This window comes from Monodon monoceros, unplaced genomic scaffold (assembly GCF_005190385.1).
Source record: "Monodon monoceros isolate NGI ecotype Baffin Bay Population unplaced genomic scaffold, NGI_Narwhal_1 Super_Scaffold_5, whole genome shotgun sequence".
NCBI classification, from domain to species: Eukaryota; Metazoa; Chordata; class Mammalia; order Artiodactyla; family Monodontidae; genus Monodon; species Monodon monoceros.
This window is the reverse complement of record NW_021703782.1, coordinates 55339406-55362297: the sequence shown is the minus strand read 5'-3', so window position 1 is coordinate 55362297 and position 22892 is coordinate 55339406. Positions and strand designations below refer to the sequence as shown.

The 22892-nt window shown below is 38.0% G+C and overlaps 1 protein-coding gene across 10 annotated transcripts in view; it reads right to left on the bottom strand.

Moving 5' to 3' along the window:
- The window catches only part of PTPRD (protein tyrosine phosphatase receptor type D), a 2000866-nt gene that overhangs the window by 62124 nt on the left and 1915850 nt on the right, over positions 1-22892 (bottom strand). For all 10 annotated transcript variants that reach the window (XM_029201877.1, XM_029201881.1, XM_029201880.1 and 7 more), the window contains one exon: positions 13471-13594. In XM_029201877.1, the coding sequence (XP_029057710.1) occupies positions 13471-13594 (124 nt within the window). The remainder of the gene's footprint in view (positions 1-13470; positions 13595-22892) is intronic.

The following is a 22892-nucleotide window of genomic DNA, read 5'->3' as shown; positions in this document are numbered from 1 at the left end:
TAATTGGTGGTTCCGCTTCTGCTTTGTCCTTTGCAGTCTGTTCTCTATCTAGTATGAGAGCAATTTTTAAAAATATATTTCAGACGCTGTAATGTCTCTTCTTCAAAGCCAACAATGGCTTCCCCTTGTACTTTAAATAAAATCCAAACTCTCAACAATGGCTACACTCTGGCTAAACTCTGTACTAAACAAAGGCTAAACTCTGTACCTCTCCAGACTCATCTTGTCCCACTCACCTCCTCGCTTTCTAAACTCTAGACGCTGGCCTGCTTCTAGACGCTGACTTTGTTAGAAAACATTGCTAGCTTAGTACCCTCCCACATCCTACAACACTCTCTGCCTCGTTCCCATCGGAAAACACTCAGCCTCCATCTCAGAAGGCCTGCCCTCGATACCCTGGGACCTAAGAACCCTCTTGGCAACTCTTTATATGACTTATTACACATTGAAATTACATATTTAGTTGTTTGTTAACTTGCTTATTGCTTGTTTTATGTGCCTCTAGACCACATCTCTTTTATTCACCTTTGCTATCCCTAGTGACAAAAAGAGCAAATTTTGTGCTTCCGTTCTAACATTTAATAAGTAGCACAGCTGTAATGTAATACAGATATTCTGATTAAAAGTCTAATTTTCCTTCAGCACAACAGCTTTAAAAGGGGTATAGGGGGGACGTTTGAGTTTCTTTCAAGAAGAGTGGCTGGAATGATTAAGGAAATCAAAGCTATTCCTTATGAGAAAGGAATATATATTATAACCTGGCAAAAAGATAGGGGTTGGAGATAAGAGCTGCCCATAAGTGTCTGAAGAGAGGTTGAAGTTTACTATGTTGAGACCCAAGTCTTTTAGTTCTGAAGGATGTAACTACAGAGAGATGAATTTCATCTCCAGTATAATAAAAGTCAGAATCAGAAAGGGGATAGATTTCCTCCAGAGGTAATGAGTTGCCTATCCCTGAAGGGGAACAAACACTTTACAGGGAGGTAGCAATAGAACCTGTACATGGTCCCTTCTTACTCTGGGAAAATATTAGTCTTGGATTTATTAAAAAAAAAAAAAAAGAATATTTTCTTTATAATGGAACATATGTTCCCAAGCTAAGATTACTCTATTTCACTGATTGCCACTTGCAATTACTTTGACTGCTTTTCTGATTCCAGTTGTAAAACTGATCCTCTCAAGAAAAAGTAATGAAAGTCAGATGGAAACTGCTGGGCTCCAAGATGAATACATGGATATGGAATACCACCAGCATTAGTGAAAAGCCTTTTGAGCAAAAACTGAAATGCACGGTTGGTTGTAACATTATTCATCTATTATAGCTACTCAAGAAGCAGTTGGGGTTCTGGCAGCCCTTTGTCGATAAAGATCCTATTCCTCCCTGACACCAAATTACTGTAGATTCAAAGGACAGTTTAAATAAAGTCCTCAGGTTACAACCACTGGGGAAGCACGCACATCTACACGTCCACAGGATTTGGTTCTGAGCCACCAATGAGTCTATATTATAATACAGGAAAAGCCCACTTTAAATAATTTAATTTAGCAGTTAACATTAGAGAATTGATAGAAAGAATTCTGGCTAAGAGCCTCACTCCGCTACCAAAATACAGAAAACTTTTTTCCAAGAAAACTCAAAAATGGAGAAATCTGGTTTAATGACTCAGAAAATGCATCAGCTGGGCACTATGCCATTTTTCTCTCATCAAGGATGATAACTAATGTATCTGAACAACACATCTGAGGACAGAGGAGGTGGGTGTGAGACTCATATCTAAAGGAGGGGAATCAGACTTATCCTATATTCTTGCATAAATTTTAATCAGTTATTATGTAATGAATTGGTTTTTGACATATTGCTCAAGTTTGAACAATAAGTCGTTATATTTTAGGGGGAATAGGTTGATACTGAATAATGGTTGCATTTTCCAGGGATAAAAATACAAAAATTCTGCCTGAAAACTATTAGGCACCTGGGATCCATACTGTATCACCAAATAACTTTAAGAATTTGGGACTTGATATTCTGGAAAGAAGAGAATTGAAAACAATAATTGAATACCTAGGAGAGCTAATTGTTAGGCTCAAATTTATATCCTGAAAATAGTGTGAGGCTCCTCTTCTATTTTGACACTTGTCTGTGAGGAGGTAGTACCTGGAATAAAAGCCTCCTGGCAAATCCCTTTACACACTCTGGCAAAAAGACACTTCCAGTAAGTTCTCTCATATGTCTTTTGCAATGTGGAGATGTGAGAGATGGCTATGTTCTCTAGAAGCTCTAAGGCCTAATGTGTCCTATATTCATACAACCCAACATAACAAGCTGTGTAGAAAGAGGAATGAGAAAAGATCTGAGAAATGGTGGTGGCTTGCCCTTCTAAAAAATATTAACCCCATATCAGAATCTGAAATTAAAGAGCAGTGTATTTCAAGTAGATGAGACCTCAATTTTCAATGCGATATATTTAGAACAATTTTTCAATCAATCCCAATGGAAAAAAAAAATAGTATGCTGGCTTTCCACTAATGCAACGCTAATCAGCATGCACTACTGATCCAAGAGGAGTGTGTGAGAATTAACTGAATTCTGGGGCTATGATGAATCGAAATCTAAGTTAAAATGCAGAACTGAAAGAATATAGGATTACTATAAATTAGCTGATTCCTTTTATTCCTTGGAGTCAAGGAGACTTTCGTCCAAAACTATGGTAACGGTGTGCCTTGCCTTTTTTTTTTTTTTTTGAGGGGCAGGAGTTATTAAAATAACAAGAGCATAAAAAACATGTCTGAAGCTCATCATAGGCAAAATCTTAGGATTGGCCCTGCTGTAGGACTGTCTCTTGGACAGTTGGTCTTAATGTCATTGTCCAAGAGAAACAGCTTAGATCTAAAACTTGCTCTTCCTAGGCATCCATGGCTTTACTTCATTTATAAAAGTAAGTTTTCATGATTTCCTATGTATTGTTTCACGTGTATTCTCCAATTAATAAGTCACGTAAACAGTTCCAACACCAATAATAATTGTTTATCATTCTAATCTTATAAGTGAGAATACTGAGGCTAGATCTTGACTTTATATTGTACCCCACAATATTCCCCATTCCTGTGTTATAGTCTATTTCATCAGTTAATGGACTGTTATTTCTTCTGGTGCTTAAAATTATTACTTACATGCTTTATACTGGGTCTTTGTGTTTTGGGCAAACTAAGAGCTATAAAACTCAAGGCTTTAACAGATATTGTGATGAGGTGAATGATTGGTAGAACTGGGCTTCTGTGTTCTTCATGCACAGTGAGCCATAGCAAACAGCTCTTCAAACAGGGATGGGCCAGGTTTAGGCTTTCGTTTTATTCACTGGGAATTGCCAGTTACAGCTTTCAGTGGAAAACTTAGCCTGGACATGAAGTTTGGGCTCCCCTGTTTTTCTGTCTGAAAAAGTGAGAATTTATCATGAGTTCAACATGCAGGGGTAATGCCATTTTGCTTCATTTAAGCATGGGACTAACACTTTAGGGCTTCATAATAATGTTCCCCTGTGTGTTTGAATATTAACAAAAGGAGAGGAATCCTCGGAAAGATAAAGCTACTAGGTTTGAAAGAATATTCGTGATGAATAATTAACTCATACTGAGAAATGCTTTAAAACCTCGAAAGCATGTTGAAATGTCAAAGAATACACTATCTGAGCTGTTTTGTCATGCCTGGGTTAAAATAAGTTTTTATTTCCCCTTGTTAATTTTATGAGAACTAATTGGGTCATGTGGGTCCAGTTAAAAAAAATAAACAACTCGCTTTGCATTAGCTTTTTCAGGTCAGCAGATAATTTGATTTGAAAAGATTTCTCTTGTTGAGAGGTGTTTAGAATTATAAAAATTTAATAATGAAGGCCTTAGCGCTGATGTTAAGTGAAAAAAGGAGGACCCAAGATAGTACACGAATTATTTTATTGATGTGAAATTAAGTAATCATAAGGGGTAAGTGTGTACTTTTGTGTCACCCCACACTGGGGGGTAAGTCATATGTGCCTCTTGGAACAATACTAAGCACATGCTAAGGCTTTAGAGAAACTGACCGGGAAACCAGAACTCCAGTCTAGGGCAGCATGCTGGTAGGTTGCTCTTTGACATTTGGGCAGTCCGTTCAACTTGTCCAGACCTATGACTGCTTATCTGCTAAACAAGGTGCGTTGGACAAATTGATTCCCTCAAGTCCCTTTGAGTTCTAAAATAAGATGTCTCTCTGTGGTATTCTTAACCTTCTTGGATTCAGAAATCTCTGTGAAGATTTTAAGATAAATAGAGGCTTTGTGGCTCTCAGATTAGGTAGGAACATGCTCTGATGATCGTTCAAGCTGATTCCTATTGCTTCTACCTCTGATGTGCTGAGATTTTTTTGGTGTGAGTGATACTTCAAATCTTGATTAGAACCTGGTGGGATAAAAAAATAAACAAATTCAAAAACAAGAGGAGGGGGTAGGACTAGGCTAGTACGCAGTCTATTCAGAAAAAGCAGCTTTCCTTGAATTGTGGAGGCGAGAATCAGTAAGAGGCAGCATTAGAGGGAAGGGAGAATGCCATCCAGGGCTCCAGAAGACAAACTACTACAGCATTACAGAGCTGGAGATAGACCTCCAGTTCACTGGCTGACTCTGTTCCAACTTACAGTGTGGCATCAAAACTCCAGCACTTTTGTTTCCTTTCACTCTGCAAACGCTCTGTGAAGTTTGTGTCAAAAAGAAATTGTTTTTTTAGTAAGCCAGTTTATTCCCTGTTGTAAGATGGAAGTACTCGGGATCCACTAGAGCACAAAAGCTATCTTTTATTTAGTAAATAACATCTCCACCACTTCAATCCACAAATAAAAAGAAAAACTCCAACAACAACGAATTTCCAGTTAAGACCTAGATTGTAATTTTTACTACCCACAATGCAGAAAAAAATGTTTACTTTGTTTGCTGACAATGGCAAAACTAGAGAACAGAAAATAGAAAAATGAAATCCAATAATAACTTACTAGAAAATTTATTTGATTTCAAGGGACCCAGGCCTGCTTTCTCCTTCACTTACACCATAGCAGCCACCCACAGCTGCATTAGAACTAGCAAAATGAAGGATTCTCTTCGCAACATACCAGAAAAAACTAATGCTTCTTGCAAAGGCACGGTGTATTATCTGCTAAAGTTTCCCCGGATGTGACTGCAGTTTGGCAAGTGACCCTCCATGTTTCTACCGTATGTAGGACAATTTGTTTTAGAAGTGTGCGTTGCTCTGTGGGCACTGCAGCTCATCACCACAGTGAGTTAATGGAAGGGATACCTTTCAAAGAGCTTGTGAACCCAGCCTCCACCCTCGCGATGTTCTCCGTCCTCTGCTCTCTGGTTTTCTATTCCTCAGCACTGCTGAGGAGGCTGGGTTATGAGAGTGGCTACAGCGAAGGATGTGGGCGATTGGATTGTCTTTGAATGCATTCTAAGATTAGCTACACGTGTTGGGGACTTATCAGCACTTCTGACAGAGGGAACTGATTTCTGGTTAGGGGGCACTTTGCCCTGAAATATAAAGCAGACTTTGGGCCACTGAAGCATGCCTTTTCAGCCAAGTCACAGAGTTTTGGTCTACTTAGCTTATGTTAATAAGGATGCAATTATTGTAGGGCTTTATTCAGCAATGAAGTAGTCAAAATGAAATGCAGAGTATGACGACAGGAGCTCTGTCTGTAGGAAACTCTCAGAGCCCCAGTCCCCTCATATATATATCCTAAAATACAAGCAGCACTTTCATAACCTCCTTACCCAAAACCCCTGTGAGAGTCAAATGAGTCAATGCATTTGAAATATCTAAAATACCAGTGGATGCTACTTATTCTTATGATCGATGTGATAAACAGAAATGAAATAAGCCTAGTCATTCGTAAATACTCTACTGACAAAAAGTAATTCCAAATCTGGAAGGCCCCTTCCTGATTCCTATATTAAAAAAAATTAACGGAGAGGACAAAAATAATTATTTTTTAACTTCCCAACCACGTACAACCTGTGCCTATATTCTAAAAACAGAGCCATTCCGCAGATGGCTTAGGTTTCTCTGCAGCATCAGAGTAATGAAGTGTAGATTCATTAGCACAATCTGCATAGATGTACAATACAAATGAAAAGAAAATCCCAATAACTGAGCTAGAGAAATGGAGATAAAAAGAAACTCATAGAGCTTTCTGAGTTACCCTTTGATTAGCTTCCTGGGAACAAGAGTAAAGGAAAAAACCAACACAACTAGCCATCCCTTAAAAATGCTTTTTCTCTTTTCTAGGTAAGAAGCACCACAGGTGCAGGCTGAGGTAGGAGCTGGGGAATAACAGATCCCCACACCACTTGCTCTGCTGCATGCAGGAGAGAGATGCCATTTAAATAGAGAGTGGCATGGACATATATACACTACCAAATGTAAAATAGATAGCTAGTGGGAAGCAGCCACATAGCACAGGGAGATCAGCTGGGTGCTTTGTGACCACCTATAGGGGTGGGATAGGGAGGGTGGGAGGGAGGCACAAGACGGAGGGGATATGGGGATAAATGTATATGTATAGCTGATTCACTTTGTTATAAAGCAGAAACTAACACACCATTGTAAAGCAATTATACTCCAATTACGATGTTAAAAAAAAAAGAATTAACTTGAAAACTGAAAATGTTAGAGAAATTGAGCTAACTCAGCATTTGATGTTCTGAACAATGTGAGAAAAATGAACTCAACCAATAATGGGATGAGATTTAGCCTTGTTTTTTTTTTTTTTTTTAAGATGAGGCATGTATTCTAACCAACTTCCTTCAGTAGTTTAAATAGAATTTCAAGAGCAAAATAAAACAAACAACAGGTGCCCACAGATTAGTCATTAGTGTCTGGGATTGGGGGAGAGAGGAAAGAGAAAGAGAGAGAGAATGAGAGAATGAACCAAGAGGGAGGAAAAGGAATCATATTTATTGAGTCAATGTGGGAAATATCATGACAGCTATTCTTTACTGAGGAAAACAATTTTAATTCTTTAATGTTACTGCTTCATATGGAACATTTATATTCACTATAATTAAACGCTTATTAGAAAATGTTGGCTAGATGGTATTAACTGATTTTCCTGTGTTTGTTTTTGTTTGTTTTTACTTACTGAAAATATATCAGGTTATTAGATATGGCCTGTTGAAAAAGAAAAGATAACTCACAGCATGGATAAGATGTGAAACTGGAGAATGTTACCATGTGCTGACCGCTGTTTTAAACAAATCGGTAGAGATTTACCTTTCAACACTATACAGAAGAAGCTAAGACAGGACTTAAACGTAGAGCACAAGTGTAGTGGCAGATGGTGAACCGATAGTACAGGGGAATATCAGTAGTTTCTTCTCTTTACTTTTTAAATTTAGATTTATCTTAGGGGCAGTGATTCTGTGAGCTGCTTCCTCATTTTAAAGGTGCTAAATTGTGCATCTCACAGATAATGAAGTTGTTGTAACATCATCTATATTATTTACAGTTGGAGTTGTCTTGAGTTGCTCCTATTACATAAATCAAACAGCAGACGATACATTTTGGATTTCCATTTAAAAGAACACATTCTTCCTCTTGTTGAAATTTGTAATGCTATTATAGGTCTCGTTTCCATGTATCAAGCACCAATATTTTCTTCTGCTCCACAGACTGCTGCAAATATATGCAGCTTTCTCATTTGGATATTATTAATTTTCCCATAGATCATATACAAAAGAAATTCCATCTGTGGATAAAAGGATCTATCAATAGTAGTAACACAATTCATAACAGCAATGATAACTTTAATAGTTCCCAATATTTATTAGGCATTTTCTTTGTGCCAAACACTCATCTAAAGGCTTTACATGCATTAATTCATTAAATCCTCCTAATAATTCCAGGAAGCAGGTATTACTATTAATTCTATTGCACAGATGAGGAAACCAAGGCACAGTAACTCGTCCAAACAATCTCTTCAGAAGCAAGATGATTTAATAGGAAAGTAGTTCTTGAAAGATACACAGGCCCTTGTAGGAAGGTACCTCTTCATTATAGAGATGAAGTGAATAAACATATTTATGGTTTGAAACTAAATATATTCCCCCAAAACTAGAAAAAAATAAAACAAACCCATATTTTACTAAGCTGCCTTTATCAGATTAACAAGCACTGGTGTTAAAAAACGCATATGGCATGAAGCGCTTTATTCGTTGTCATTTCTAACTCTTTTAGATAAGACCATTTGAACCTGGCGCAGTAGGAGAGACACATACCAGCCAATAATTCTATTTGAGTAAACCCTCTGGATTAAATGCGTGGGGCTTTTTTTTCCCCTCAAAAGAGTAATCTCTTAATGTCCAAGATTTAATATTTATCTATGATCCCTGGATTTAGAATCAACCTTCAGAATTTTCGGAGTAGCAGGAAGGATCTTATACATTCTCATTTTAGGAAGAACCAGAACAAAAGACCCAAAGTCAGGGGGCCCTAAACTGGAGAATGGGCTTGCAAAGAGATTGTATGTCTGTGAACTCTATGATATTAGTATGCAGATAAAGTGTGTAGGTGCCTTTTCTTTGCAAGTGGGATTTAAAATGTTCATCAGATTCTCAGAAGGAACAAGCTCCCCCCAAAGGGTTAACTGAACTAAGTTACATGCCCAAGGTCACATAGCTGCTAAAACTGGGATTTAGTTTCTGTCTTCTTATTTCGTATTCTTCCTAAGATACCTCAAAAAGTAATATTAAACAAATAAAAAAAAATCCACCAGAAAGCCATTTATATATCGCTTGTTCTTTGGAAAAATTCACTTTGACGGAAGTCTAAGAACACAGTTGAAGACCTCTGGCTCTAAGATTTCTATCGTAAGTGTTTCACAATGTATATTTCAAAATTCCTAGACAGTCATCCCAGCCAAAAAGGCAGTTTTTGAATTAGGTTGATATGTATAGGCTCGGCCAGTATGATTCAAAGGTGGCTACAGTCTTAAGTGACCTATTGGAGAGGAGAGGCTTCTTGAGTCCAACTGACTCATGTTAAAATTTGGCTCTGCCAGTAACTAGCTAATGATTATAAACAAGTTACTTGACTTTTTAAAGTTTAACAGTTTCCTTGTCTATTAAATTGGATGATAACAACTAGCATTTGAGGTTGTTCTGAACACTATAAATAACAACTATACATGATTTTATACACTGTGTATAAAAATCTATGACATGATGCCCAACACATGGTAAATACCAAGACAGTCATGTCTATCATAACGTCTTGTCTTTGTTGTCGAATTTAAAAGGAGGGTTTTGAATTTTGCTCTATATTTAGGCCTGGCCAACGATTTTAAAAAGTTCCATGCCAACATGACTTTTAAAGTGAAATGTTAATTAAAGTCCTACTAATAGAAATGTAGTACTGGCAGCAGTGAAGAGTAATTCTATTTTACAAACAAAACAAAACAAAACTTTTTTTATCTAGGACTGTAATAGTTTGATTGAATTTTTGATAGTTACAAGGCAGTACAATTAATAATCTACCACTAATTGATATTCCTGAGTTTATAAGAAGTTGAAGATATATAAAAAGATATTTGCGCTAAGTAGATCACCTGTGAGGGACAGATGTAATGTTCTGCAATTGTAGGACTCTGATGCGTTTGGGTCACTGATGATTCCCCCTTTTGTGTCACTGCCTCAGAAAAGTTAGGCCATAAAGAGGGAAATGAAATATTTAATGTGAAGTTCGTGTTATCCATGATACCAAATGATAAAATGGACTTTTTAGGTAAAAAGGCAAGGCTGGGTGTTCGGATCCATGCTAAGCTACTTAGTTACGGTCACGTCCTGTATCAGTAGGAAAGCAGTGTGAGTGATGTGGGCCTATGGAAGCCTGGATTGAGGAATCAGAAGAGCTCAATTCTAATTTAAGCTATATTAATTGTTCACCTTTTACACTGAGACAGTCAGGGCTGATTCTCTGTTTGAGCTCCAGTTTTCTCATCTCTAAACATGGATACCTATCTGTATCAAAATATTTATAGTGTTGCTTCATCAGACTGTTGTGAGTACAGTAAATGAGACAGTTGATATGAAAACTACATAGAGCTAACTCGTATTAGAGAACTCAAAAGTAAAAGACATTAGCGCTGGGGAAACTGATACTCAGAGAAGTCAAGGTTACATTACTTAGTGACAGAGCTGTGACCCAAACTTGCTTTTCATCTTTTGGTTTGTCCATTTCTCTCTTTGTACTTTAATAAAAGTATACTTTCTGGACAGCTTTGGCATCTATAAGATTAAGCATATTATTTTATTCACATGTAAATATTAGTTTCCATTTAGTCTTCTTTGACAACATTTATCTTAAATCATTAAAATAAATCCCATCATCCCTTTTTTTTCAGGAATTACTATTCTCTCTTAAGAACTGCTTAAACATGTTGGGATCCCAACAGTAACTGCATTGGTCAAAAATTCAATTGTATTTTCATACTGCTTACTCTCTAATTCAACAATTGTGAGCATTTTGTAATTAGGACTCTCTTGAATTTATTCTGCATTTTCCCCAGCATACATAAAATAATTGTCATTCGGAAACACGTCATGAAGTGTCACTATTTTCAAGGGGTTCAGTAAGCACGTTGGTGCCCATATGCAGTTCCTGATTCTTTTAAGTTTTTCCCTTGTCATCTTTCAGTGGAAGTATGTTAAAAGTTTTGCTCTATTAAACCAAGATAAAGACAACACGAGTCACTGTGGCAACACCCAGTTTTTTCTGTAATGCCATCAGATCACTCTGCAAAGTAAAATGAAGAGAGTGATCAGACCACTGAGAGAAGGACGACAACAAAAACGCCCCAAATAAAACATTTAACCACAGTCATGTAAGTTATCACCGCGGGTAGAACCTAAAACAAGCACGTTACATTTTATAAATTGCGCATGAAGTCACTTAACATTTTAATATACTTTAAAAATCTGGCTCTGTGTTATCAAAGCTCCCTTTATAGGAGAAGCCTCAGTTAGTGCTTCTGTGGTTCCAGTTGCTGGTATTTTTTCTGTGTTTAAGATACAGGATGATTGCTTTTCCCCTTAAATATCTACTGGCTAGGGCTTAGTCAAAGACAAAATGCTGTTCATGGCTGTAATCTAGATTACAGCTTTCTGTATAGCCCATAAGCTTCAATTAAATGCTTCTAACCTTTTGCACAACACTTAAAATTGAAAAACTTTTGTTTTCTAGGTCATCTCTAGATTTAGGGTGTATTTATGGGCACAGAGCTATAAAAAGGCAGGTTTTAGTGTGATTCAACTGCTTTGGCTCTTATACTGTAAAAATAGCATAGGAATGAAATGTACATAGTTTCCAACTATCATAATAAAGGTACAAGGAGGCAGATTCTTTGTCCTTCGACACACTTTACTGTTAAGGTGGTGGAAAATAACAGGTTAAGGAAAATAATGACAAAGCAGGGAAAAGTACACGGAAGTGGTAGTACCGAATGACCTAATTCTGAGTGGAAACGATGCTACAATACAGCAAAGGCAGAATGACAAGTTCTCTAGCCAAGATCATGCCAACTGGGTTCTCAATTTACATTCACTTATTTTATTTTTATAATTTACCTTGCTTCACTCATGACAAAAAAGATTTCTCTCCTCTATGTGTGACTTGGTTTACTTTCTTATTTACTCTGCATATGATTTAAGAGACTTGAGACAAGAAATTGCTACTATAGTTTTTTACATTTTAAGATGGGAGATAGGTAAAATGTAAACCCTATATGCTAATCATCCACATATACCATTTACAGTTTTTAAACAGGACCTCAAAAGAAGCAACTACCTATTTGACGCTATCCTGCTTGAACTAGCATTGGGGGAACTCTGATAAAACTGATCAATTTTTTCAATATGGAAAAAAGTTAACTCCTGAACACCTAGCATCTTGAATTGGCTCAAAAAGGGATTAAGCCATTTTCCAACAGCAAAAGTAAAATCGATTGTGAGAATTTTACAAAATATATCTATGCCACATAATACCATTTTGAGAAACGGGGACTGAGGTATGGACTTGCTCAAATGCCACAAGGTCGTTCTTATTCCTCCAAAATTGGTGCTGACTGGGAAAGCTTCTAAGCAGAGTCTCACTTTCAAATTAACTTTGGATACTAGGGAGGCAGGTAGGACTTGGTCAGAGTTATGAGATAAAGTGGTGGTCATCATAGATTTCGGAAGCAGAAAAAAGGGAAAGGTACTTGAACAGCTATAGATGAAACTGTTTCAACTGTTAAGGTACTAAAAAGGTCCAGGTCTGAAGCTGGTATTATTTTATGTTTTATAAAACATCTGGAAGAGGGTAAGCAGTGACCTTTCAAGTATGAAGAAGCCACAAAGCTCTTCTGAATGCCAGTGAGGATGAATGTGGTATGTGGCAGTCGGTAGTCCAGGTTAGGATTTAAGTGACATTGTAAACTACGTTCTAAGGAAAGCAATCCAATGCACTACTATGGCCATAAAAGACTAACAAAATGCTGAGTGCTGAACATGAGCTCCTAAGTGTCTTTAATATGCCATGTGAGAAGGATTCATTATTGGAAAGGGGTGAATGGATAATAGTCTCCTGAATCCTTCAGAGAAGCTAGGTATACTTGAGGAATAATCCTCATCTTCTAGGAGCAATCATTCCTTCTGGAATAAACTCCTTACTACTACAATTGTGAGAGAGATTACCAAGCAGTCCACAAATTAGATGAGCTAGACATTTCTAATGTGCTTAATTTTTATTGATCGTCACATCACCACTCCTAACTTTTTGGCCGTTCCTAGTGGTTATCCAGAGTTATTGACAAACAAGCCCCTCACCATTTTTAAGTAACAGTCTATGGGCATCTTCCGACAGTCACCTGTTTATTCATAACCATCAGCAACCATCAGTAAAATGGGCAACCTCAATTTGCTTCCCCTATATAAGCATGAACTGCATTATGAAATCTTTCATCCAGGGTAGAAGCAAGAAGGTAATGAGGAATGCCCTTGTGTTACATGGAGTCAAGGATATTGTGTGCTCAAGGATTGGTTTATTTGTATGAGAAAGAAAAAGTGAGAACAAGCAGCGCCTAAATCTTGTTTTTTTTTTTTTTGCGTTATGCGGGCCTCTCACTGTTGTGGCCTCTCCCGTTGCGGAGCACAGGCTCCGGACGCGCAGGCCCAGCGGCCATGGCTCACGGGCCCAGCCGCTCCGCGGCGTGTGGGACCTTCCCGGACCAGGGCACGAACCTGCGTCCCCTGCATCGGCAGGCAGACTCTCAACCACTGCGCCACCAGGGAAGCCGCAGCGCCTAAATCTTAAGTAACTATTTTCATAGATGGCTGAACACCTAGTTAAAACTATATTTTCACGCACATATTTAAACCCATGAAAATAAAGGTATAAATAACATCTGCATTTCCTTACCTTCTATTGCTGAGAGGAGAACTCGGGAATGATCATACGCGATTACATTTGCATATCTGTTCTTTGGTTTGTTTACTTCCAAGTTTGAATGTTCCCATGTGAACTGCTGGCCAGGGTCAATTGACTTTAAAAGAAAAACAGCACACATACATAAAATCAATACTGAATAACATCAGATTATAGGCATTTATCACAAGTAACAAACGATTTAAAAAGGAAATTCTGAAGCTACACTTCATCAAGACGACCCTAGCTGTGAAGCTGAACACTAATATAACCAGCATAAGATGAAATGATTAATCATAGGAAAAAACAGTGATAGTCACCAACACTGATTCAAATGGAAAAAAGAAATCAATATAGGTGTTCTGTTAATAGTGGAGAGGCAGGTTTTTTTTTTTTTTTAATTTTTCCATTTCCTTCTCTGCTGCTGTAGTTTCCAAGTTATCTTGGTTCAATATTCCTTCCAGTTCTCTAGTTCTGTGAACATTATTTTATCTTGCTTACCCTTTCCTATGTGGACCTAACCTTGTTCTTTAAGTTGACTGATCATTCACTGGATTCACTAGGCACAGGCTCTTCTTTCTTCACCTGCAGGCTTACATCTTGAGGGCAACTTAAAATTTTGTCTGTTTCTCCAAAACATACTATGACCACTATCACAAGGCAATTTGTACAATTCAAACAGTTAAGAATAACAGTAAAGAAGGGAGGTCAGTTAAATCAAATAATCTTCTTAGAATATTAATTTATAATCTAATGCAGATAGGATCTAATCGCTTCTTAAGTTATCATTATGTGTTATCATGTTTACAAAGTTTGCTTTTTATTCTTTATTTTAAACTTACTTTTTCTGATTTTTAATGTCTTTCCTTGATGCCTTAGTTCAACCAAAGTTGTTCAATAATCTAAAATAAATATTTCACAGATATAAAATAATATATAAAGTTCTTTGTGGTTAAAGCAGAACCATTATTTTGAGACTGAATTCAGGCTTTGATATAAAACTTTGGGGAACTTTTTAATGTCCTGCAATGTTATGGAAATCAAAATACTTTTTCTTTCATCATAGCATACTGACATTTTTTTAAGACATAATTTCATGGTATATGGAAATATGAGTTCAGTAATTATAGAAACATGATTTTCAATGATCAAAATCAAGTTTTCAGACATAATGATAAAGTAGGTTTATATACAGATGAAATTCTTTAAAAAGTAAACACACTTTGTTATGTTCATAAAATTTTTAACAGTTATTTTTGATACTGGATATTTTCCACGCTTTTATGTGGATATGTAGAACTTGAAATTAAAATATATCCAACAGCTGTTACAATATTAAGGATGCACACATTTGTGTTAAAATGGATAGAGTTCAGCACGGTAATAAAACTCACAAGTGTAATGAGTCAAGCCTATTAACAGTCATGAATAAGCCTCCAAACATACAAAAATTCTCAGCAGTATAGATTGCAGCTTCTCATTTACTAAGGATTATAAAACCCTTTTTCCTTTCTTAGCCTATGCTAATCTGTATATAAACTAGTCAATCATTGAACTGTACTCAGCAAAATAATTATCCACGTCTTAGAGTCTAAAGAATAATGTAATTAGGGGTCTTTCTAGTTTGCTTTTCCAGGGAAGCTCATCACCTCCTCTGCAGAATGTACTCCTCTCCAAGTATGCCATGAGCTAAAGGGAGTTGCAGCATTCAGATGCCTGGGTGGCAGCTCTCAAGTCAACCTTGAGCCTTCTCCACACAAAGCAGCTCCATTCAATGACCAAGCCTGCCTTAAAAAATTCTCAAATCCGTCCCAAATCTATCATTCCCTCAATCCCAGTCCTTCAGTATCTGATGTCTGATTGGAATCCCTTCGCTAAACTCTCACTCCAATCCATTCTTCATACCCAAGTAGACATTCTAAAGCACAGCCCTGGATAGGTTAGGACCCTGTTTAAGAACTTCCACTGGCTCTGGGTGACCTTCAGCTTAAATTCTGGAGTCCTTAGCCACCATCCTACCTAGACACCATTAGTCGTCTTTGCATCTACAAAGGCCTCAATAAATGGTTTAACAAATGTTTTTTAAATGAATTGAACTGATGAATAACTGTTGCTGAGAAAAGTTCATAAAGAGAAATCATGGAGTTAATTCCTTCTTTTAACATGGGAGTTAGAGAACGGACTATGGAAACTGCAATGTGCAGTGCATTGCTAGTTAATACTTTAACATTCATTATCATATGGCTTAGTAATTAAGTACGTGATCCTGAAAGTACAACTACCACTGATAATCCACTTTACACTGATGAGCATGACTGAGTACATAAGCTTCCTACACATCATTCTCTAAAATATCCCAAGAAGCTCCTAAGCTCACTGATATACAGTCACTCCTTTGGTGGAAGACCTTACTCCCTCTGATGGCCTTGTTCCTCGGATTACGATCACTCACATATGTGTAAATGGCATGCATTTAATTAGACTAATGAAACTGCATCTACCAACTCAAAGACACTGTGAACTCATGTTCATTTCCACTCCTGCCACATATTTGCAGCCGTCTGCATGCTGTATTTGATACCTACATAGAAGAGTTTAAAAACCAGTAATGGAAACATAAGCTTGTATATCACATATGTTAATATGTTTAGGCTTAGAATGTGACCCAAGAGATAAAGACCTGTAGGTAATCGGATCATGATAATAGCTGCCAGGTCATTATGCTTTACATGCAGTATCCTGTTTAATTTTCACAAATGTCATGAGGTAGGTATTGTTGTTTTCTCCATTTTGTAGACAAGGAAACTGAAGTAAAGAAAGACTAATTCAATAAATTTTACTGAGGGACTTCTCTGTGGCAGGCATTTTGGAGGTTAAGTAATTTGCTCGTACAGCTAGATTCATACATTTAGCCTCAAACCCAGGTTTGGGTGATTTCAAAGCTCACTGATGATTAACAGCTGGTAATTACTAAGCCACGGTGCTACTTCGCTATCCAGAAAGCCACTGCAAAGTGAAGAAGCCCAACCTATGAAACAGACTTCAACATAACTATCCTTTATCCCATCAGTCCAAATGATATTTCTTTCCAACTGATCATCCTGTGTGTATGACCAGGCCACCCAAGATGGCTGTTCTCTTGCTCTCTGTACTTCCCCTGCTCGACCACTGTCTGCTTCACCTACACCCTACTCACAGGACTGACCTTCCTACATACTTGCCCCAGGCCCCAGCTAGTGATGGTTCTACTCTTTAGATCAGAACATCTCCACCTGATAGCTTATCAAAGGGGCGGTGAGGGGCATGCCCCTCTGCTAGTTTCCCTGGTAACCAACAAAGACAACCTGAAGTCAATTCCCCACTTAAGTGGTAACCTCCCCTCCCCCCGTCACGAAGGCTGCCGCCCTGTTCTGCCCGCTGCTGTCTGCTGTCTGATCTTGGTGGGATGTCGCTCCAGGACCTCGCTTCTGACCTGTAAGCTCCCCCGTTTATAAATCCACTGACGTCTCTGTCGCCGACTCCGGGCTCTTTCTTCAGTCTTGAAGCTGGGCAAGCACAGGCCTGGCAGGCCCATGGGGGTGCAGCCCAGCAACTGGCGGAGTGGCCAGGAGACTGAGGAAACTCCCGTGAGCGCCGAGATGTCGGGAAGGAAGGAACGGGGAATGGCAAGTTGTAGGGGCCATCCACTGTCAAGTGGGGCCTGAAAGTTACGGCTGTGATCCCGGGGTGGCCGGCCACTCATGTGGGACCCAAAAGTTGTGGGGATAATCCTGAAAGTTGCGGCAGAAATCCCCGGGGGGGCCGTCCACTAGTATGCGGGGGCCCGGCAGTGGCTGCCTTGATGAATGGGGCCCACCGAGAGAGTTCACAGAACTCTCACAGACACCCCAAGGCCCTTGTGGAGATACTGGCCGCCGTTAAGAGTGGGAAAACAGTGGCCGCAGGTCGGGGCTGGCTGTTGGTTTTTGTATTAAGAAAGGCAAAGAGGCTGAGATGACAGCTGAGGCGAAGGTTAACTTAAATGTTGATTCACGTTCCTCTGAAAGTGAGCCATGTGAATGTGAGTGAATGATATGTATTACTGTCTATCACTGGTATTTGTTTAAAGTGAATTGGCTATTTAGAAACTGAAAGAAAATCCCTGAAAATGTCCAAGATGGGACTCTTTTGACATTCTAAAACTGTTATTTTGCATATGCCCTAAGAGGAAGTTAGCTTTCTAGAGGGAATTGGTATTTCTCTTCTTGTGCCTTTGAGATGTAAATGATCTACCTGGGTTCTCAGGAACTTTAATCATCTGGTCTCTGAGAGTGAAGAAAAAATAACAAAGAGGCCTTTTTAAACTCTAGCAGGAAAACTGTGAAATCTCTTTGTTTGTATAGATACATGTCTATGTGTACCTTGGAAATATGTCTCTGCGTCTAAATGGCATGGCCAAGACTGGTTTGTGGATGAGCTGTTTAATTGGATTAAGAGAAACTAAGTGCTTATATAAATTCATTGATATCTCTGTGGCTGACCCTGGGCTCCTTCTTCGGTCTTGGAGCTGGGCAAGTACAGGCCTTGTAGGCCTAAGGGGTGCAGCCCAACACTGTGTCATTCTGGGGCAATTACATAAGAAATCAAGATTTAAAAATGAGGTTGGCTTCACATGGATGATAAAGCAGATGGGATGCAGCTTGCATTTATACTCGTTTTACAAGGATCAAACAAACATTGATTAAATAATGCTGACTTGTCTTTGTGCAACACATATCCATCCATCTGTATCTATCTGTCTGACTGAATGTTTAACAACACAGAGCATAGGTCATTATTTTGGAGCTTGTCAGAATGCTGAGAGCAGTAAACTCAGTAAAGAAGAATAACTACTGAAAGTAGATGAGGTATAAGAAGATCTTTTAGATTAAAACAAACTGGTTGAGGAAAATCAAATTTCAATTATCCATGTTAATGAGGCAAAGATATCATGGATCAATAAGACCCTAATATTCAAAACCCAATGTTTAGGCTTTTCTTAGTGCTAATGAAGACACTGTTGCTTTGCTTCTTTGTTTTCTGGCTTCTCTTGTCGAGAGCTTTTTTTTTTTTTTTTCCGGTACGCGGGCCTCTCACCTCTGTGGCCTCTCCCGCCTCGGAGCACAGGCTCCGGACGCACAGGCCCAGCGGCCATGGCTCACGGGCGCAGCCACTCCGCGGCATGTGGGATCTTCCCGGACCGGGGCACGAAGCCATGTCCCCCGCATCGGCAGGCGGACTCTCAACCACTGCGCCACCAGGGAAGCCCCAGAAGTTGATTTTCAGTTCAACCTTATAATTTTGGCCAGCCCATCTTAACCGTGCATCTTCCTGCTGTAAGATTAAGCTGAGTCCACCCCAATATTATTCAAAGCAATTTGAAATAAGCACCCTTTTCCTAGTGGATTCAATCATTTCTTGCTGTTAGTATTTGGTTTTCCTGAGCTTGACTCTCAGATTATCTCCGCTCATCCTTCTGTGGCTGTTTATCCAAACAACATTCAGTTGGGATCTACCTCCTTCTTTATCCAAACAACATTCAGTTGGGATCTACCTCCTTCTTGTCACTCAATTCAAAGTTCGACCCTCTTGAGCCAGAATCCTAACCAGGTCCTCTTCAGCCTCCCCTGAGAATTTTGCAAGTTGGAAATGAAGTAAAGTAGACTTATTCAACCAAAAGTTGATTAATAGACTTTTTAAGAATTTACATGAAATGTGGATGTTACATTGTCACAGAATTTATAAACAAGAATGCTATTTCATAATATTAACTTTTGTTTCTCCAATCAACAATGCCCTTGAAGATGTGCCAGATGAACCCTATGTAGCATCTAAAACCTTACCAAGATGACATACCATTCTGCACAGCCTCCCTACCTGCACACCTGACACATGACACACTCCCGTTTCTCCTCCCAATAGCTTTTGACGGAATCACTCTAATGCTAACGCATCTTCAACTCCCTGGCTTAGCCTTACTGAGAAAAAGTGACAAAATAAAAGGAAAATCCCCCTGTAACTTAAAGAAGAAAGGGAAGGCCCTAGCTAAATACTTGCTAATATCAAGTATTTTGCATTTATGTACTCTTTCACTTGATGGTCTGAAAGTTCTAAGTTTTTCTTTAATCAACTGTAACTTGGCCTTAAAATAGGTAAGAAGAAAAAAATAGGTTAAGTGGAAATAAAAGCTACGTTTTAAGTTATGGATTTACAATTTTGCCCTGTATTCTTGATAAAAAGCTAGAATTAAAATGTAAGTATTTTATATAACTAACACTTATGTAACATTTAACTTCTCATTTACATTTCTTTGTGCTTCACATATCTTAAGCCATTTTATCTTCACACAGACCCTGGAATTAGTTACCATTATTATCGTAACTCTGTAGATGAGGAAACTGAGGTGCAGAGAAGTTAAATTACCTTCTCAGAGTCAGACAGCTACTAGGTAGAGAAGCTAGATTTGGGGCAGAGGTATTCTGTACCCTACACCCCTCCCCTGCCCCCATCTGAGTGACTAGCCACCGTGCTATGCTTCCTGTCTGGCCAAGTTCGAGAAGATCCCTTGACTGTTTCACACAAGCCTTTCAGTTGTTCTCCTGAAACACAGTGGGAAAGCTAGGAACAAAAATCTCTATAGTACTTCTGATCTATATTTACAATTCTAAATTCAAAACAAAAAAGTGCTCATGAGTTTGCACATCAGATTACAGTCATTGAGTAAAATTACATCTTGATACGAGAGTGACCTTTTTTGACAAAGCTGAAGTCATCATCTTACAGCAAAGCCCTTTAAATATGGTGTAAAATTTCAACTTCTCTATCCAGAAGAAAAATATTATTCCCATGTGCAAAACACCATACAAGTTGCTCTGTCTTCCTCTTCTCACTCCACCAGTAGAAAACCTCAAAAAATTCCCTTTAGAAACTCATCAAAGAGAAACCACAAAAAAGATATATCCTGTTTTTGTGTGTTTTAAAACAACTAACAAGATTTAATTATACAGAAGTAACAGAGCAGCTACTTGACTAACCAACCTAAGCATCCTTTATACAGAGAATTGAACTTTCATTGACCTTAACCTCCAGAAAAATACTATCTTTCCACATAGTTCCCCATCAGTAGGCCCATTTGGTCCTCAGTGTGGTTTGCCCCTAGAGATTCTCAAGTCCTTTCTGAGGTTTAGAAGAGCAATCTGCCATTGACTGTATATTTCTGAAATGAAGGCTTTTTAATTTTACTTTTTAATATTAATTCTTTTTTGGCATGCTTTTGTTTCAACTTGAAGTAAAGTTGATTTACAATGTTTCAGGTATACATCAAAGTGATTCAGTTATATATATGTATATTCTTTTCCGGATTCAGTTTGTTTTCTATGTCTGTGAGTCTGTTTCTTTTGTAAAGAAGTTCATCAGTATCATATTTTAGATTCCACATATAAGTGATATCATATGATATTTGTCTCTGACTTACTTCATTTAGCATGATAACTGCTAGGTCCATCCATGTTGCTGCAAATGGCATTATTTCATTCTTCTTTTTTTTTTTAATGGCTGAGTAGTATTCCATTGTATACATGTACCACATCTTCTTTATCCATTCATCTGTTGATGAACATTTAGGTTGCTTCCATGTCTTGGCTATTGTAAATAGTGCCGCTATGAACACTGGGGTGCATGTGTCTTTTCAAATTAGAGTTTTCTCCAGATATATGCCCAGGAGTGGGATTGCTGGATCATATGGCAATTCTAGTTTTAGTCTTTTTAGAAACCTCTCTACTGTTTTCCATAGTGGCTGTACCAATTTACATTCTCATCAACAGTCTAGGAGGGTTCCCTTTTCTCCGCACCCTCTCCAGCATTTATTATTTGTAAACTTTTTAAATGATGCCCATCCTGACGGGTGTGAGGTGATACCTCATTGTAGTTTTGATTTGTATTTCTCTAATAACTAGTGATGTTGAGCATCTTTTCACATTGGCGATCTGTGTCTCTTCTTTGGAGAAATGTCTATTTAGGTCTTCTGCCCATTTTTCAATTTGGTTGTTTGGTTTTTTGTTACGGAGTTGTATGAACTGTTTGTATATTTTGGAAATTAAGTCCTTGTTGTTTGCATCATTTCCAAATACTTTCTCCCAGTCTACAGGTTGTCTTTGCATTTTGTTTATGGTTTCCTTTGCTGGGCAGAAGCTTATAAGTTTGATTAGTTTGCTTATTTTTGCTTTTATTTTTACTACTTTGGGAGACTGACCTAAGAAAACATTGCTAAGATTTATGTCAGAATGTTTTGTTTGTGTTCTCTTCTAGGAGTCTTATGGTGTCATGTCTTATATTTAAGTTTTTAAGTGATTTTGAGTTTATTTTTGTGTATGATGTGAGGGTGTGTTCTAACTTCATTGATTTACATGCAGCTGTCTAGCTTTCCCAACAACACTTGCTAAAGAGACTCTAAAGAGACTCACTTTCCCCCACTGTTTGTTCTTGCCTTCTTTGCTGAAATTTAATTGACCGTAGGTGTGTAGGTTTATTTCTGGGCTCGCCATTCTGTTTCATTGATCCGCCTGTGTGTTTTTGTACCAATACCACTATGTTTTGATTAGTGTAGCTTTGTAGTATTGTCTGAAACCTGAGAGGATTATTCCTCCAGCTTTGTTCTTTTCCCTCAAAATTGCTTTGGCAATTTAGGGTCTTTTATGGTTCCATATAAATTTTAGAATTATTTGTTCGAGTTCTGTGAAAAATGTCATGGGTAATTTGATAGGGATCACATTAAATCTGTAGATTGCTTTGGGTAGTATGGCCATTATAACAATATTAATTCTTCCAACCCAAGAGCCATGGGATATCATTCCATTTCTTTGAATGAATGAATCATCTTTAATTTATCAGTGTTTTATAGTTCTCAGTCTTTAACCTCCTTGGTCAGGTTTATTCCTAAGTATTTTATTTTTTGATGTGATTTTAAAAGGGTTGTTTTTTACCTTCCCTTTCTGATATTTCATCGTTAGTGTAAAGAAATGCAACTGATTTCTGTGTTAATCTTGTATCCTGCTACCTTGCTGAATCCGTTAAAATTCTAGTAGTTTTTGTGTGGAGTCTTCAGGGTTTTCTACATATAGTATCCTGTCATCTGCATATAATGACAATTTTACTTCCTCCCTTCCCATTTGGATATATATTATTTCTTTATTTTTGTCTGATTGATGTGGCTAGAACTCCCAATACTATGTTGAATAGAAATGGTGATAGTGGGCATCCTTGTCTTATTCTGGATTTTAGCAGGAAAGCTTTCAGCTTTTCACTGTTGAATATTATGTTGGCTGTGGGTTTGTCATAAATAGCTTTATTATGTTGAAATATGTTCCCTCTATACCCACTTTTGTGAGAATTTAATTTTG